Genomic DNA, 16,532 nt, shown 5'->3' with positions numbered 1-16,532 from the left:
CTTATTTTATTCTTTGTCTACGTCCTAGGGAAAGAGTAACCTAAAAAACAGAGCAATGAGAAGACTGATAGATATATTTGGGGTAAGGAGCCCTGGAGGTGCTGCCAGGTAAGCACTGTGCTGCTAACCCACAAGGTCTACATTTCAAACCCACCAGGCACTTCTTGGGAGAAAGAGGGAGAGACTTTCTGCTCCCGTGAAGATTTACAGTCTCGGAAACCCTACATAGGGTCGCTATGAGTCAGAAGTGACTCAGCTGCCGTGGTTATAGATAGTGGTTATAGATGGTGCAACGCTTAAACATTTGTCTTCCAACCGAAAGGCTGGCCATTCGAACCCACCCAGTGGCTCAACAGGAGAAAGCCTGGCTGGCTGTCTGTTGCTATAAAGATTATAAGCAAGAAATCCATATGGGAGCAGTTCTGTCCTGTCACGTGGGGTTGTTGTGAGTCAGAATTAACTTGAGGGCATCCGACAACAACATATAGTGTACATATGCTGTGTGCACCCCCCAAAAACCATTAGTTATCTGCAATTGTGCACTGGCCCAAATGGAACTTCTCTTACAACTGAAGACTGCTACAAATGGGGCGTCAAGCAATTTCAAAACCGGTGAAGAACAGAAAGCCTTACTCTGCCTACTTTCTAGGTGGTCTTTGTGATTCAACTCTAGAATGAGGGCTCTGGGGAGGGGGGTGGGTTGCCTTTGCTGCTTTCAGATCCCGGGAAGCCAAAAGCTTCCCCCCAGTATTTGGTCTGGAACTGTTTTTGTGATCTGCTATGGAGAAACCTGCTTTGTTGGCGCTTGCTCTTCCAGCTGTTTACCAATTGCTTCCCACGTGTAAAATGTGGCCTTAATGATAGTTCGGCCAGAATCCATTTTAGTAATGGCTACTAACAATGGTTTACTCAGGGAAACCTGAATAAAATTATGTCAAACCATGTGCAATGAAACCTGAATAAATTTACCAGGATACAGCTTTCTTTCCTGCTCTCATTGAAAATGGGTGAACAAAGAAAATGAGCAAGTGCTAAGCTCCTACTGTGTGTCAGATGCTTTGCTGGGCACTGAGACGACAGGACAGCTGTGAACACGACACTCTAAGAATTGATTGTCTTGTTCCATGGAAATCTGCCGTTTAATTCAAGTCAACGAGCAGAAGCTTTCAGCTAGACAGTAAGTTATCTCATTGTTCTTTTAGATCATTTCATTTGGCCCAGTTTCATGGGCCTTATGTTTCAGAAGTCTCTATGGACTTCTTCTTTGAGATTTGCTGGAAAAGTAAGATGTTTTGCCACCTGCCAAAGTCCCCCAGTGCAATAGCTACAGCAATCAGTTTGGTGATTAACAGCAGGCACTCCATTTAAATCATAAACTACATTGGGGAGAGGGAGAATCCTTCTCAATATCTGATATTCCCTGATCCAAACAAACCGCATGTAAAAAGACATTTATGAGACAATCGGGAGACTGAACACTGACTAGGAATGATTGTCAATTGGCCATATTTTCTTTCCTTAGAGATAACTCCTAAAGTATTTACAGAGAAAGCGATGGGGGGGGGGGGGTTTGCTTTAGAATAATTCATCAGGTTGGGGAAAATAGATGAAATGGGATTGCCCAGTGTTGTCTGGAAGCTAGATTGCAATTATACTGGGCTTCGTTGTACTCTCCTCTCGTCTTTCGTGCTTGAAAGTTTTCACCATAAAGTATTTTTTGTTTTTTAAACAATAAACATAATGGTTTTAAATTTTAAAAAATTTATATTCCCTACTCATCCACTACCTGAGTCTAGTAGAGTAGTTAAGAAAAAACAACAGACTCACAGCAACCTCAGATTGTAGCGTTGTACAATAGAACTACACTCTGCAGGGTTTTGATGACTTTTTGAAGCAGATCACCAGGCCTTTCTTCTGAGGCACTTCAGAGTGGGTTTAAACCACCAACCTTTAACCATGAGTACCACTGATGGACTCTACAAGTAGGGTACCTATGCCCCCCATCCCTCTCCCCCAAAAAAGACAAAATTAAAGACAACACAAAACTATCGCTGTCGAGTGGATTGTGACTCAAGGTGTGTGTACAGAGTTGAAGTGTTCCATAGAGTCATGGTGGCCTTCCAGAAACAGTTCACCAGGCCTCCCTTTTGAGGTGCCTCTGAGTGGATTTGAGTCACCAACTTTTAGGCTAGTAGTTGTGCATGGTTTGTGCCACCCAGAAAGTTATGGTGGTGGTGGTGGTGTGCAGTGGAGTCAGTTCTGATTCATAATGATGGGTTTCCGAGGCTGTAAATCTTTACGAGAGTAGAAAGCCTCATCTTTCTCCCATGGAATGACCAGTAGTTTCGAACAGCTGACCTTGAGGTTAGCAGCCCAACTCATAACCTCTATGCTACCAGAACTCCCTTCTGTAGTTGTTGTTTTTGTCAAGTGCTGTTGAGTCGGTTCTGACCCATAGCGACCCTGTATAGGGTTTCCGAGGAGCAGCTGGTGAGTTGGAACCAGTGACCTTGTAGTTCAAACGGACTCTGTAGTCCAGCGCATTAACCCGCAGCACCACACCAGGACTCCATGAGCTCCCTTATAGAGGTACCTAATCATTGCTTTCAGTTCCCTATAAGATATCTGAAGCCCAGGAGTGTTTTGTTTTTCCTGTTTCTGTGGCTACAGCACCTCAGGAATCTTTCTCACCAAAGGTTACCTCCTTATCAAAGGTTTTTATGGACTTGGTAATTGTAGATTTAAATGGATGAAATTCCCTCTTCCCTTTCTTGCATTTTTATTATGGTTTTAGGGGAGTACATGTTGTTAACTGACATCAAGTCGGTTTCAATTCATAGCGACCCTGTGTAGGGTTTCCAAGGAGTCCAGTGCTAATCCTACAGCGCCACACTAGCCAAAGGAAATTTGAGAATGTGAACCCCTCAGATAAGAAAGTGCCACCAGAGGGACACCCAGAAGCCAGTTTCCAATGGCTGGGAGCATGTCTGAACCTGGCGGTTGATGCTGACTTTGGTATTTAGACAGGACTTATGAGCCCTTCAGCTTCCCTCATCACTGTGACGGAATGAATTTTGATTGTAATCATTGAGGAGTCGGGCCTTTTAAGACAGAAAAGGACAAAATTAAAACCTCAAATATGGATCACAGGATCCATCTATGATACCCAGCTGTTCGAGCATCAGAAGTCTGGAAACTCTCCCTCTTTAATTAGGCAAGCAAGCACACTCGAAACCATACCCAGCTATTTCTTAATGTTGTAAGTCACAAGAGGAAACCAGCTAGACCGATGAAGCAGCTTTGTTTTTTTTAAGATTACAGATGTGCTTGTGTAGGTGTGTATGTGGGGGCGGGTGGGGGATTTCAGAGAATGTGTTCTAGGAGGCACTACCAGTTCGATTTAGAGTTAATAAAGCTTACCAGGACCCAGGGTCTCATGCAGCATGCAGCAAACAGCAGAGTTAACTGAAAAACATTAAGAGCTGATGATGATGACACAAATCATGAGGCGTTAGAGGTCAAAGGAGAAGATTAGGAAGAGTGGGGAGGGGAAGAAGGGAGGAGGGGACGGCAGGGCCCCCTAAAACACAGGCATTCTTTCTTAATCTCTGTAAAGCCCACCAAAGGAAATTCTGAATGGGTGACTCTGTTAGATCCAACCACCATCTCTCAAGAAATGTTAGTGCCACCACCTCTACCCTGAAAACCCACTACCATCACCATGGAAGCAGAGTGATATTAAGTTGAATGGTGAGACTTTTAGAAGTTAACCAACTGTTCAAGGAATTAGGTAGGAAGTCTAGAGTTGGGGCCACTTATATACATTTGGAAATCTGGAAAAGGACTCGCTAGGCTCTTATTGCTGATGTGAGATGTCACATGCCACTCAGTTTTTCAGCCACCTCAGAAAATTGGAAATGGGCACTGTCACCAACACCAAATATTCCTAGAGAGTGGAGACACATGCTTCCTCACACAGGGCCTCTGCCTGGGTGTCATTACATTTGAGGCAATTAAGGTGGAAAACCTGGAGAACTGTGAGGGACTTTCTCTGAACATTCGATTACGGAATCCTTATAGTTTAGTGTTAATGGAGTCAGAAAAAAAAGAATCTAATTCCTGAAAGCAGGTGGTGAAACTTTCCTAGGAATTGAGTTCAAAAACGTCACAGAAATGTGAAGGCAGAAAGTTAGAGCTGGAAGAAAAATCCAGATTTTTCATGATCTTAAAAATAAGAATCTGTTTCTGCTGTCGCAGCATACAATATATGGCATGTCCAAAGAGACATTGGGGGGTGGGGGGGGTGGTGGTCAGTTGAACTTCATCCATAAGATAAATATCAAAAGAATCAATAAATCAATAAATTTTGTCTTACAGTGCTATGATTTGGTCACAAAAATCTCCGGACAAATTAGGAAAAATGCTAAAAAATTTAAATAATGAATAATCACTAGATCGCAAAACTGAATGCCTAGAAACAGAGATTTTTTTTTTTTTTTTAATGTTGGACACAAATTGCTGTTTTATCCCAAAGGAACAAAACAGGGACAAAGGCAAGGAGACTTGTTTTCCTTCTGCCCAATAGTGGAGTTGAGTCAAAGACCAAGCGACTAAAAATACGAGGCAATAACTATGGGCATCTTTTACTAGTAAGGATGTTGTGAAACATTCCAGGTCACGTAGCACAAACAGTTACAGAATGCAAGGGGATTGTTGAAACTTTCTTGACATTGTATAGATTCCATAAGAGATGCTTTTCTCTAATTCTGGGATAAGGAGTGGGTAGTTTTAGCAAGAAAAGACTGAGATTGAATCAGGATTATTGCCCCCACGTGATTGGTAACCAGTTGCCCATGCTATCCTGCCTTACCAAGCACCAGGAGATTCAGGTTGGCTTTCTAATCATTCCCCAGAGGGAGGAGAGGGCACACAGAGTATAGGCATCCTCACCTCCCCCAGTGAGTTCTCAGTAAACCCCAGGCCAGGAACAAAGAAGCAGCCAGGAGGGATGGGGAAATTAGAACCGGGCTGTGGCCTGCATCAGCAAAGCTCAATTGGCTACAGCGAATGAGAACTGAGACAGGGTGAGGTGGGAACATGCCTCGGAGGTAGAGAACCATCAAGATCTAGAACCATCAAGCTGGATGGAAGCCAGATCAGCTCTAACCTTTGCTAAAAGCTTTTCCTTCCGCCCTCTCTATCTGCCTTTCCTTTTGTGCCTCTCTCTGTTTTCACTTTGTACCTCTTACTGTTTTCACGCTTTTGCTTTTCCTCATTCTACTTCCTACCTGAAGTTGGCAAGGCCTTACTACGTCCCTCCCTACTGCTTTCCTCTCCTTCTCCCCTTCTCTTAGCTCTTCAATCTCACAGGAATTCAAAGGCTCCCCAGGAATACTGAGACCAATGGCTAAACTGGTTTAACAGCACCCCCAGCTCACTTCTGATCACCAGTGCTCAACCGTTGGCCTCCAGGCCCTGCCCTGAGGGGATGAGCAGGAGGGGAATACAGCCACCACCCAGGTCAGCCGGCCACTTACTTTTTCTTCTCTTTGTCTCTTTTCAGAGTCTGTGACCCTCCGGCCTGGGAACCCTGGGATTGGAGCAGTTCAGCAGCCGCCTTTTTCTGCTTGAAAGCATTTATTTCATCGTCCAGGGTTTTCTTCTTATCCTCCAGCTTCTTCTTCTCTTCCTGATGTAGTTTCTTCAGCCGGTCAAACTTCTCATGCAGCTGGAGGGGAAGGACAGCGAGTTTTGGGAGAGTCCGCAGCCCAGCCAGTGTGGTGGGTGCTGGCAGGGTTGTAATCCTACAGGACTCTGGGACCTTGGAAGACATTTCTGCCTGCCATGAGGCCACCAAAGGACACCATGTTCTTTCTGGATTGTTTTCTGAATCTGTGAGAGAACACCACAGTCTACTTCATCAAACAGTTTGTTTAAATGCCTCCACAGCTACCACACGTGGTTAATGATATCATTTCTAATCATCTCACATTGGCACTTTATATTGTATTAGCTCATTTAATTGTCACAACACAAGAAACTCACTGCCATCGGCTCAATTCTGACTCCCAGTGACCCTATATAGTGTTTCTGAGACTATAAACCTTTATGGCAACAGAGCAGCTAGTGGTTTTGAACTGCCAACCTTGTGATTAGCAGACAATGCTTATCCTACAATGCTACCAGGGCTTCTTAATCCTGAGATGTTGTTGTTGTTAAGTTGCTAAATGCAGTCTAGTCGATTCTGATTCATAGCGATCCTGTACAGTGTTTCTAAGGAGCAGCTGGTGGGTTTGAACTGCTGGCCTTGCAGTTCAGTGCTTATCATCCAAGTGCCACACCAGAACTCCCATCCTGAAATAGGCCATGTTATTATTATCTCCATTTTATGAGGTTAAGGAATTTGCTCAAGGTTACACAGCTAGGAATTGAGAAACCCAATTTTAGAAGATTGTATAATGGGACCTCCCAATATAAATGGGGCCTTTTGCCCTTTCTTATTCCCTGCAATCAGGAAGGCCTGCCATGGATTGCAGAGAAAACTTCAGCATTGCTAAAGTTGGTCACAGAAAACTCTTGGACTCGGACAAAAGACAAGGGGATTTTATAAAAATGGAATGACTAAGGAGATATCAGCTTTGACCAAAGGGAGGGCTTAATTAGTCCTCAACAGAACCAGGGGCCCAATGAAGAACAGCAAGAATGGTCTGGTAGACTATAGCGATCCGTGGATTGGAGAGCAAGAGGTATAGGAATAGAGTTGATATTCAATAAAGCACCCTGACTATCTATGCCGATCAAGCATAGCTTCACTTTCTTTTGAGGATTCGGGAGAGCACTTAGGACCCTGTAGCACTTGCAGCACACCGTAAAGGAAGTCAGTTACCCAGGTTCTACGGGTATTTGGAACTGTCATTTAGTAAGGTCTGGGGATGGCAGGCCTTGTTATATAAACTAACTTCCGTCGTCATTCTGGATGGGATGGTAGAAGTTATTTTCACCTGGTTTTCATTCATTTGACTTTTAGTCATGGGCGACCCCTTCACTTCTCCTCCTAAAAACCCAGAGTGACATTTTTTCTTTTGAAAAGTGAAACTAAAATCAAATTGACATTCTTGCTACCAGCATTGGTATGAACCCTGAAAAATCACAGCAGATTCAAGGTGGGACAGACTTGGAAGGCATCACGTGCTCCTTCTTCATGGGAGAGGGGTTGGAGGTGGACTGGTCTGGAGTCACCATGAGTTGGAATTGACTTGATGGCAATGGTTTGGACCTTTGGGACAAAGATTGCCAGGCCTTTCTTCTCAGGTGCTTCTGGATGGATTTGAACTGCCAACCTTTTGGTCAGCAGCTGATTGCTTAATATAAACTGTCACATTTAGCTAGTGGCTGCCTAATGGGGCAGCACAGCTTGAGAGAACGAAATAATATAGAATGAGAACACATCTCAGCCCTGGGGAATAAAGCAGTGAGACCATGTCTTGCAGCCCACTTTGTGCCCACCAAAGCAAGACTACAAATACCATTCCTATTTCTGCCCACAGCCTGCAAGGCCCCACTGGTTGCTCTCTAGGGTAGAAGAAACCCTTGCCATGCCTGAGTTTAGCCTCCTTTCCTGACCAGCCTGGCACCTGGGCGCTCAGTTACCTCTTTCTCCGCCTCTTTGAGCTCCGCTTCCTTCTCTTTGACTCTCTGGACAAACATCTGCCTCATCTCTTCTTCTTTTTTCTGGAGCTCCCCAAGGAACTCATTCCTTTTGGCTTCGTACGTCTCCTGTAAACTGAGAATGTGGTCAGGTTAATTCCACTGCCTTTGGAATGGGTCCTGTTGGATAAAAATGAAAAATGATCCTCAATGATGCCCCCGGGTTCCCTCAGCCTTCCTTCCCGATTTCTGGGAGAAGTAAAAAAAAAAAAGTCGCCCAAAACCATCAAGCTGTGGGCAGCTATCTTGGCACATGATGGCATGAGCATAGATCTAGTGGTTTTTTGTTTTCTATTCTCACAGCCCTGAACACCACTCAGGACTCTATACCTCAGGACCTCCAAACTCAAATCTCACTTCTGAACTCCACTTCGGAGCCTTTTCACTTGGACATCCCATAGGTATCCGAAACTCCGCCTGTCTCAAGTGTAATTCATCTTCTTCCTTTTCCAGCACACTCCTCCTCTAGTGTTCTCTCAAAGTTCATGGCACCCCCCCCCCCACCACCTGCTTGGCCAAGCCCCCAAACACGAACCATCTCTAACTCCTCTCAAGTCCTAGGTGTTTTGTTTCCCTTGGTGCTAGTGTCTGTGTGCTGTGGAGGCAGTTCTGACTCCTAGTCACCCTACATAGGGTTTCTGAGACTACAAATCTCTATGGGAGCAGAAAGCCTTACGTTTCTTCCATGGAGTGGCTGGCGGGCTCAAACCTCCAAGTTTGCAGTTAGCAGCCCAATTCATAAACAACCCACTACTCCTCAAAAACACTCTACAGGGTCGCTATGAGTTAGAATTGACTAGATAGCACTTAACAACCCAAAAATAACAACATCTTAGGATTAAGGAGCCCTGGTGGCATTGTAGGATAAGCATGCCAATCAATGACTATGAATGTTCTGTAGTCAAAACGAAATGGACACTTGAATGGAGACTCAAAGGACAGTGAAAGAGAAGCCTGTGATTCACCACTAAGCGTAACCTGCCCACTTGGTTCTCTCTGGTTTGGCTCATGGGAAGGAGGCTGGAACCCTGAGAGCTCAGCAGGAGTCTGATGAAGAAAACCAGGCAGAGGATAGCCACCAAGGGCCATTCTGCAGAACAAGGCCCAAGCTGTCCCTTTCTCACTCACAAGCCTGCCCAGCCACTGCTCTCCTGTCAGATTGGGAATTGGCAAGTGGAAATACCAAGTGACTTACCGCAGCTCCTCATGGTCTTAAGCACCCACATCTCACCTCCCAGGTGGATTCTCCAGGGTCAGGCTTGCACACAACCTGGTTGGGCTGGAGGGAGAGGTACCTGAAGGGTTTGCTGTCAGGGTCGGTGTCCTTGAAGCCCATTTCCTCCAGCTTACAGCGGCGGTACAGCTCGTAGTGCCGAGTATGGGTCTGCTCCCGGAGATCCTCCATGTTGACCCGAATCAGCATCTCTCTCAGCTTTACAAAGTCACAGTGGGCCTCGTTTTCAACTGCAGAGCAGAGGATGGGGTATTGGAAGGATATTGAAAGGAAGACCGGCAGAAGCAGAAATGGATGCAGTGGCTTCACTTTGCTATTGGAAATGCGCATGAAAAATTACCAAAATTATAGCAATGGAGAATGTTGTTGTTGTTGTTAAGTGCCGTCGAGTCAGCTCCGACCCATAGCAACCCTGTATAGGGTTTCAGAGGAGCAGCTGGTGAGCTTGAACCACTGACCTTGCAGTTCAAATGGCTTTGCAGTCTGGCGCATCAACCCACAGCGCCACACCAGGACTCCATGGAGAATAGTACTGCTAGGAGACATTCAGCAGCACCTCAACCCTAGTTCACTAATCAGAACCCTCATAGAAATCTTCATAGGACAACAGCAAATGTGCATTCATCCATTCGATTCTCAGTTGTGTTTGAGGTACCGGAATTCAGAAATGAAGTCATGAGGACGAATAGATGCCAGTCAACAAATATATTGTTGTTGTATGCCGTCGAGTCGGTTCCTGTTCATAGTGACCCTATACAGCATTTCCAGTCTAGTGCTTATCCTACTGCGCCACACCAGGGCTCATCAACAAATACAATAATGTAAAATTTACAGAACTGGAGGTCTAGTCAAGGGGCATGAAAAGCTCAGTAAAGGAGGGGCCTAAGATCTCCTAGGACTCCTTGTTGTTGTTACGTGGCATCGAGTCGGTTCCGACTCATAGCAACCTTGTATAAGGTTTTTGAGGAGTGGCTGGTGGGTTTGAACCACCGACATTGTGGTTAGCAGTCTAGTGCTTATCCTATAGCGCTGTACCTGGGCCTCCTTAAGCTTCACCAAGGAAACAACCTTAAGATGACTCTTGAACCAAGAGTAGGAATTTATCAGGACGATAAAGGAATAATCCTTGCCAGGTCTCAAAGAGGTTGGGAAGGTTACATAGCAAGTAAATGACAGAGTTGGGATTCAAAGGCAGGAACTAGGAACTACGGAAGAGACAAAGACTTTGGCCAGGTGCCATAGTCTCCCAAGAATCATGGAGTAGAATGAGGCCATCATTACATGACAGTGATGAGGAGGGCCGTTGGACCACAGATAGGGTCTGTCTGGATGGCAGGAGCTTCAATGGAAGTGGTTTCTGAAAGGGTGGGTAATGATGCCTGACTGCATCAAAGGTGCGTAGGACAAAGCAGACAGGGTGAACATGTCCCCTCACTAAACAGTGTGCATGTAGGGTGGCACCCAAGAATGACAGAGGTAAGGACCAAATCTTCGCAATGTGAATTGCCTATTGGAATATAAAGGCACAGACAATGTTATGTCAAGATGTCTACTGGGGTGGCTTTACTGTGTTGGAATGTTGGTATTTGGCCTGACTGCAGAGGGAGAGTGTTGTCTGAGATGATGAACAGACACAGTGATCTCAGATTCTATCTTGCAGTGTCTGGGAGAGGGTAGTAAGGGCAGGGAGGGAGTCTGGGGTGATAGGGTGTGGGCATAGTTGCAGCAGATGGTCTTGTGGTTATCAGGGTAATCTTTCTCAAACCCCAAATCAGCTCACATAACTCCTTTGCTTAAAATTCATTGTCTTCAGCATAAAACCTGCCACCCGTCATAGAACATAAGCTAATATTAGTAACTGGATCAGTAAGGTAACTTCTTAGGTTTACTTAATATGAGGGGGCTTCAAAAAGTTCGTGGAAAGATGGAACTAAAAGATACTGGAATTGTTTCACAAACTTTTTGAAGCCCCCTTGTAGATCATCTACTCCTCCATCCCTGATGGTCAGTCAAGACCTCCGCTGCCTGCTCAGTCAGACACAGCTTCCTCTAACAAGCAGACAAGAAAATAGAAAACCTTTCAAAAGCACTATTTTTGGGTAGGTATGGGGAAGTTCCAGTTGGAAGAAGTCATTGGAACCACCTAACAGGCTTCTCATCTCACTTTAGGTTCCTTTTTCTCAGGCCACAAAATCATTCCTTAGGTGGGACTGTTAGTCCAGAAAGCATTTGCATATGTTCCTAGTGGAATATCTCCCGTCCCTCAAGGGAGAGAAGAAGAAAACTTAGCATTGGTCTGGTATCTGGTCTTGTCCTACCTATGAGAAATTATTGCCAGTAGGTCCCTGATATGCCCTAAAATGTGCCAATTTTGCATGTGAGGTGGACTACTTGCAGTTGTTTGGCCAATAGTAGGATGAGTTTACTCTGAGGTAGTCACTTCTGCTTATAGGCAGAAGGCTCTGAGGACCAGAGACCTCTTCCACCCACGCCTATGACCAGAAGGTAACTTAATGAAGCAGAGCACAAAAGGAACTTTCCTGAGTGTAAACAGGCAGATTTCATTTAATGTGCTCCGCTTTACTGCGTTCCACAGATAGTGAGTTTTTGTTTGTATGTTTGTTTGTTTGAAACAAATTGAAGGTTTGTGGCAGCCCAGCATTGAGCAAGTCTCTTGGGGCCATTTTTGCAACAACATGTGTTCACTACGTGTCTCTGGGTCACATTTTGGTCATCCTCATAATATTTCAAATGTTCTCATAATGCTATTGCACACTTAATAGCGTATATATAGTACAGTGTCAGCATTTAACTTTTATACCCACTGGGAAACCAAAAAACACTGCTTTATTAAGGTGGTTTAGAATAGAGTCGGCAATATCTATGCGGTATGTCTATATGCAAGACTTGTGATTATTTATAAATTGTGAAATAACCACACATGAAATATGTATGTTATATCTTAAAAATTTAAAAAACAACAACACCCATATATCCTTTGTCGTTGTGCCATTGAGTAGGTTCCAACTCATAGCAACCTGATATAGGGTTTACAAGGAGCAGCTGGTAGGGTTGAACTGCTGACCTATCAGCTACCAGAACCTTAGAAGCCCCCTGTGTGCCCCTTCCTTATTACAAACTCTTCCTTCCCCCCCCAATAAGATACAGAGTCCTCTTGTGGCACCATAGGATAAGCACTCGACCTCAAGGTGGGTTTGAACCTTAAGGTTGGCATTTCAAACTCACCAGCCACTCCTTGGAAACCCGATACAATCCAAACTTCTGGGATCATCACACCTTATTTTTCTCTATCATTTCACCACTTATATGTGAATTCCTAAAAATAAACATCTTGTTCAGTTTTCCCTGGTGCCCTGGCGGTGCAAATGGTAAAGCGGTCAAAACTCAGAAGTGCCTTGGAAGAAAAGGTTGGCAATCTGCTTCAGAAAGATCACCGTCTTGAAAACCCTACGGAGTGCAGTTCCACTATGACACACGGGGGTCTCCATGAGTGGAAATCTACTCAAAGGCAACTGGAATTTTTCTTTCTTTCTTTTTCAGGGTCTCTCTCTGTGGGCCCAAATGAGGAGAGGTTGGAGGTGGCATGGGTGAGGAGGAGGATGAAGTATTGGTGTCTCAGGATGTCTGCCCAGCCAGCAGTGCAGGTACTATGACAATCTGGGTTTTGGTTTTAGTTTTTCCTACTTTTGGAATTCATATAAAGGAATGAATCACTCTTCTGTGATTTCTTTTATTCAATAGTATATTGCTAAGATGTAGAAGCAGCTGCAGTTCATTTCTTTTCATGGCTGTATAATATCTCATCACATGAATACAACACAATCTAGCTGATTGAATCTTCATGGACATTTGATAGCCTGAACAACACTGCTGGGAACATTTCTTGTCCATGTCTCCGGGTGCCTTTGGGCAGGTATCCAGCATGCTTTCTTGCACATCTCTTCCTACCTTGCTCGAAGTACATGTTTTTTGTTGTTGTTGTTGTTTTTTTTAAGAAGGCTTGCTCATTTGAAACAAGGGGAACTTGCTGATGCCAGAGAATCTAGGTACAGAGCCAGAGTCTGTTTCCCTTGTGTCTCCTTGGCTTGCGGCCCAAGTGGGGACAAGTTAGGGATTTGTATCAAAATGATTGGAGACATGCAAAGACACTTAGGGGACACCCCTAGTGTGACCCCTCTCCTGGAGACTCACTCACCCTGTACTGTGCCCCAGGGATACTGCCGCGCCTTCATCATCTTGTTACCGATCTTCAGTTCTTCGGTGCTGCCAACGACAGCAAATGGCAGGTGGGCCTGAAACAGAAGGCAGGGGAAAACAAACAAACAAACAAAGCTCAGTGCTCTGGAGGAAAGCTTCCAACTGTATACTGGCTGCTCATCTGAGGGGCCTGAGGCCCTCAGACTGCAATGCCTGCCACCATCATCATCACCACCACCAAGAGGCATTTATGAGAAGCCACCGAGCTATGGGACTAAGAGGCTCAGTCCAGGCTTCTGCTGTTCAGAAATTCACAACCAAATACAACACTGACATGACCAAATGCCTAGAAAACAGACAAAGAATCAAGTAGAATAATAATCAGATACACAGGAAGATACACTATTCATCCACCAGTTTCTCGTATTGTGTTGGCTTGCATGTTGGGATTCTGGAAGCTATGCCACGGGTATTTTAAATACCAGCAGGGTCACCCATGGTGGACAGGTTTCAGCTGAGCTTTCAGACTAAGACAGACTAAGACGAAGGAGAGGAAAACCACTTTGGAATGATTAGCTACTGAAAACCTTATGTGTAGCAGTGGGACATGTGGGATAGAGCGCCAGAAGATGAACCCCTCAGACTGAGAGTCACTCAAAACGTGTTTGGGGAAGAGCTGTCTCCTCAAAGTAGACTTGAGCGTGATGATGCGAATAGAGTAAAGACTTTGGGACACAACTCAAAATAAGGAGAAACATCCATTAAAAATTGGAACATGGAATGTACAAAGTGTGAAACTAGGAAAATTGGAAGTCATCAAAAATGAAACAGAAGACATAAAGATCAATATCCTGGGCTCTTCCTGTAAGCGGCCTGAGGTAATCTCACAAAATGGTTCGGCTACTCACTTGACTCAGAAAATCTCACAAAATCATGCAAATTGATAGGTTGGAAACAAAGTGGAAGGGTCAGTGGTTGGAAATATGACCCTTAGTCATATAAATGATGTTGAAGATTGCATAGAATTTTGCAAGACCAATGATTTGTTCATTGCAAATAGCTTTTTTAAACAACATAAAACATAACTATACACATGGACCTCACCAGATGGAATACATAGAAATCAAATTGACTTCATCTGTGAAAAGAGACAGTGGAAAAGCTCCATATTATTACCCAAAACAAAGCTAGGGCAGACTGTGGAACAGATATTCAATTGCTCATATGCAATGTAGGAGGAAGCTGAAGAAAATGAAAACATGTCTATGAGAGCCAAAATATGACCTTGAATATATCCTGCCTGAATTCAGAGATCATCTGAAGAGCAGGTTTGATGCATTATACACTAATGACCAAAGAAGAGTTGTGGGATGATATAAAAACATCATACAAGAAGAAGGCAAAAGGTCATTAAGAAGACAAGAAAGAAGGAAAAGACCAAAATGGATGTCAGAAGAGATTCTGAAACTTGCTCTCCAGCGAACAGATGTTAAAGCAAGTGGATGAAGTGAGGAAGTACAAGAGCTGAAAGAAAATTTCAAATTGCAAAGACATAGAGATAGAAAACCAAAGGGGAAGAACACACTCAGATTTTCTCAAGTTGAGGGAACTGAAGAAAACTTCAAGCCTCGACTTACTGTATTGAAGGATTCTCTGGGCAAATTATTGAATGATGCAGAAAGTAGCTAAAGAAGATGGAAGGAATACACAGATGGAAGGAATACACTGTACCAAAGGAAATGGTTGATGTTCAACCATTTCAAGAGGTAGCATAAGATCAAGAGCTGATGATACTGAAGGAATAAGTCCAAGGTGCATTGAAGGCATAGGCTCTGGGAATTGATGGAAGACAAATCAAAATCTTTCAACAAACTGGAGGCACTTATTCATCTATGCCAAGAAGAAAAAAATGATGCAAACTGAGAGGCTCAGCAATCCGGGTCCATTTTAAGAGCACCAGTGAAACGGCTCAGGCCATCAAGGGTGTGCATATTTGAAAAGCCACCAAATATCTGAAAGATGTCACTTTGCAGAAGCAATGTGTACCATTCCGAAATTAGAGTGGTGGTATTGGTAGGTGTGCCCAGGCCAAACAGTAGGGTTTGACACAGGTTTGGTAGCCCAAAAAAGAGTGCTAATTTTTTACTAAACAAACTTAGAAATGCAGAACAATGCTGACCTTAAGGATTTAGATGTGGAGTCTCTGGTCATTGAGCACATCTAGGTCAACAAAGCCCGCCAAGATGGGCTACTGAATTTACAGAGCTCATAATTGGATCAACCCCTACATGAGCTCCCCCTACCATATTGAGATGATCCTCACTGAAAAGGAGCAAATTATTCCTAAACCAGAAGAGGAGGTTGCACAGAAGAAAAAATATCCCAGAAAAAAAACAGAAGAAACAAAAACTTATAACTCGGGAGTAAATTAAGCTTAAAATAAAATGCAAATAAAAGTGGGGAAAAAAAAAAAAAAAGATCACTATCCTGGGCATCAGTGAGCTGAAATGGATTGGTACTGACCATCTTGAATCTGATAATCATATGATTTACTATGCTGGGATTGTAAAATTGACAAGGAATGGCATCACATTCGTTGTTAAAATGAGCATTTCAAGATCTATCTTGAAGTACAATGCTGTCTGTGATAGGATAATATCCATACCCTACAAGGAAGACTAGTCAATACCACTATTATTCAAATTTATGCAAAAACCACTAAAGGCAGTAATGATGAAATGGAAGAATTCTTCCAACTTCTTCAGTCTGAAATTGATCAAATATGTAATCACAATGCATTGATAACTACTGGTGATTAGAAATGCAAAAGTTGGAAACAAAGAGGAAGAATCAGTGGTGGGAGGTATGACCTTGGTGATAGACATGATGCTGGAGATCACATAATTTATCCACTGCAAATACCGTCACAGGAATCAAATTGACTACATTTGTGGGAAGAGACAGTGAAGAAGCTCAACGTCATCAGTCAAAACGAAGCCAGGGGAAGACTGGATCATGACAAACTATGGATCCCATTGTGAAGAATGGGTATTACAGAACACTTCACTGTGTTCACGAAGAACTTGTACAGAGACCAACAAGCAGTCATTTGAACAGAACAAGGGGTTACTGAGTAATTTAAAATTAAGAAAGGCATTTGTCAGAGTTTTATCCTTTCACCATATTTATTCAATCTATATGCTGAACAAATAATCTTGGAAACTGGATTACATGAAGAAGAACACGGCATCAGGATGGGAGGCAGACTCGTTAACAACCTGCACTTATGCAGATGATGCAACTTTGCTTGCTGGAAGCAAAGAGAATTTGAAATACTGATGAAGATCAAAGACCACAGCCTTCAGTATGGATT

At 43.7% G+C, this 16,532-nt stretch overlaps 1 protein-coding gene across 5 annotated transcripts in view; it reads right to left on the bottom strand.

The window, feature by feature from the left end:
* The window catches only part of SEPT6 (septin 6), an 89,423-nt gene that overhangs the window by 8,455 nt on the left and 64,436 nt on the right, over window positions 1–16,532 (bottom strand). For 3 of the 5 annotated variants that reach the window (XM_006872097.1, XM_006872096.1, XM_006872095.1), the window contains exons 6-9: window positions 13,158–13,254; window positions 9,003–9,171; window positions 7,651–7,783; window positions 5,538–5,728 (exon numbers count right to left, since the gene is read on the bottom strand). In XM_006872097.1, coding sequence (XP_006872159.1) covers window positions 5,538–5,728; window positions 7,651–7,783; window positions 9,003–9,171; window positions 13,158–13,254 — 590 coding nt within the window. Of the gene's footprint in view, window positions 1–3,420; window positions 3,466–5,533; window positions 5,729–7,650; window positions 7,784–9,002; window positions 9,172–13,157; window positions 13,255–16,532 lie in introns of those variants that run through there. The other 2 variants (XM_006872098.1, XM_006872099.1) reach the window with 2 other exon arrangements.

This window comes from Chrysochloris asiatica, unplaced genomic scaffold (assembly GCF_000296735.1).
Source record: "Chrysochloris asiatica unplaced genomic scaffold, ChrAsi1.0 scaffold00183, whole genome shotgun sequence".
Taxonomy (NCBI): Eukaryota; Metazoa; Chordata; class Mammalia; order Afrosoricida; family Chrysochloridae; genus Chrysochloris; species Chrysochloris asiatica.
The sequence above is the reverse complement of the archived record's forward strand: the minus strand, read 5'-3'. Positions and strand labels throughout refer to the sequence as shown.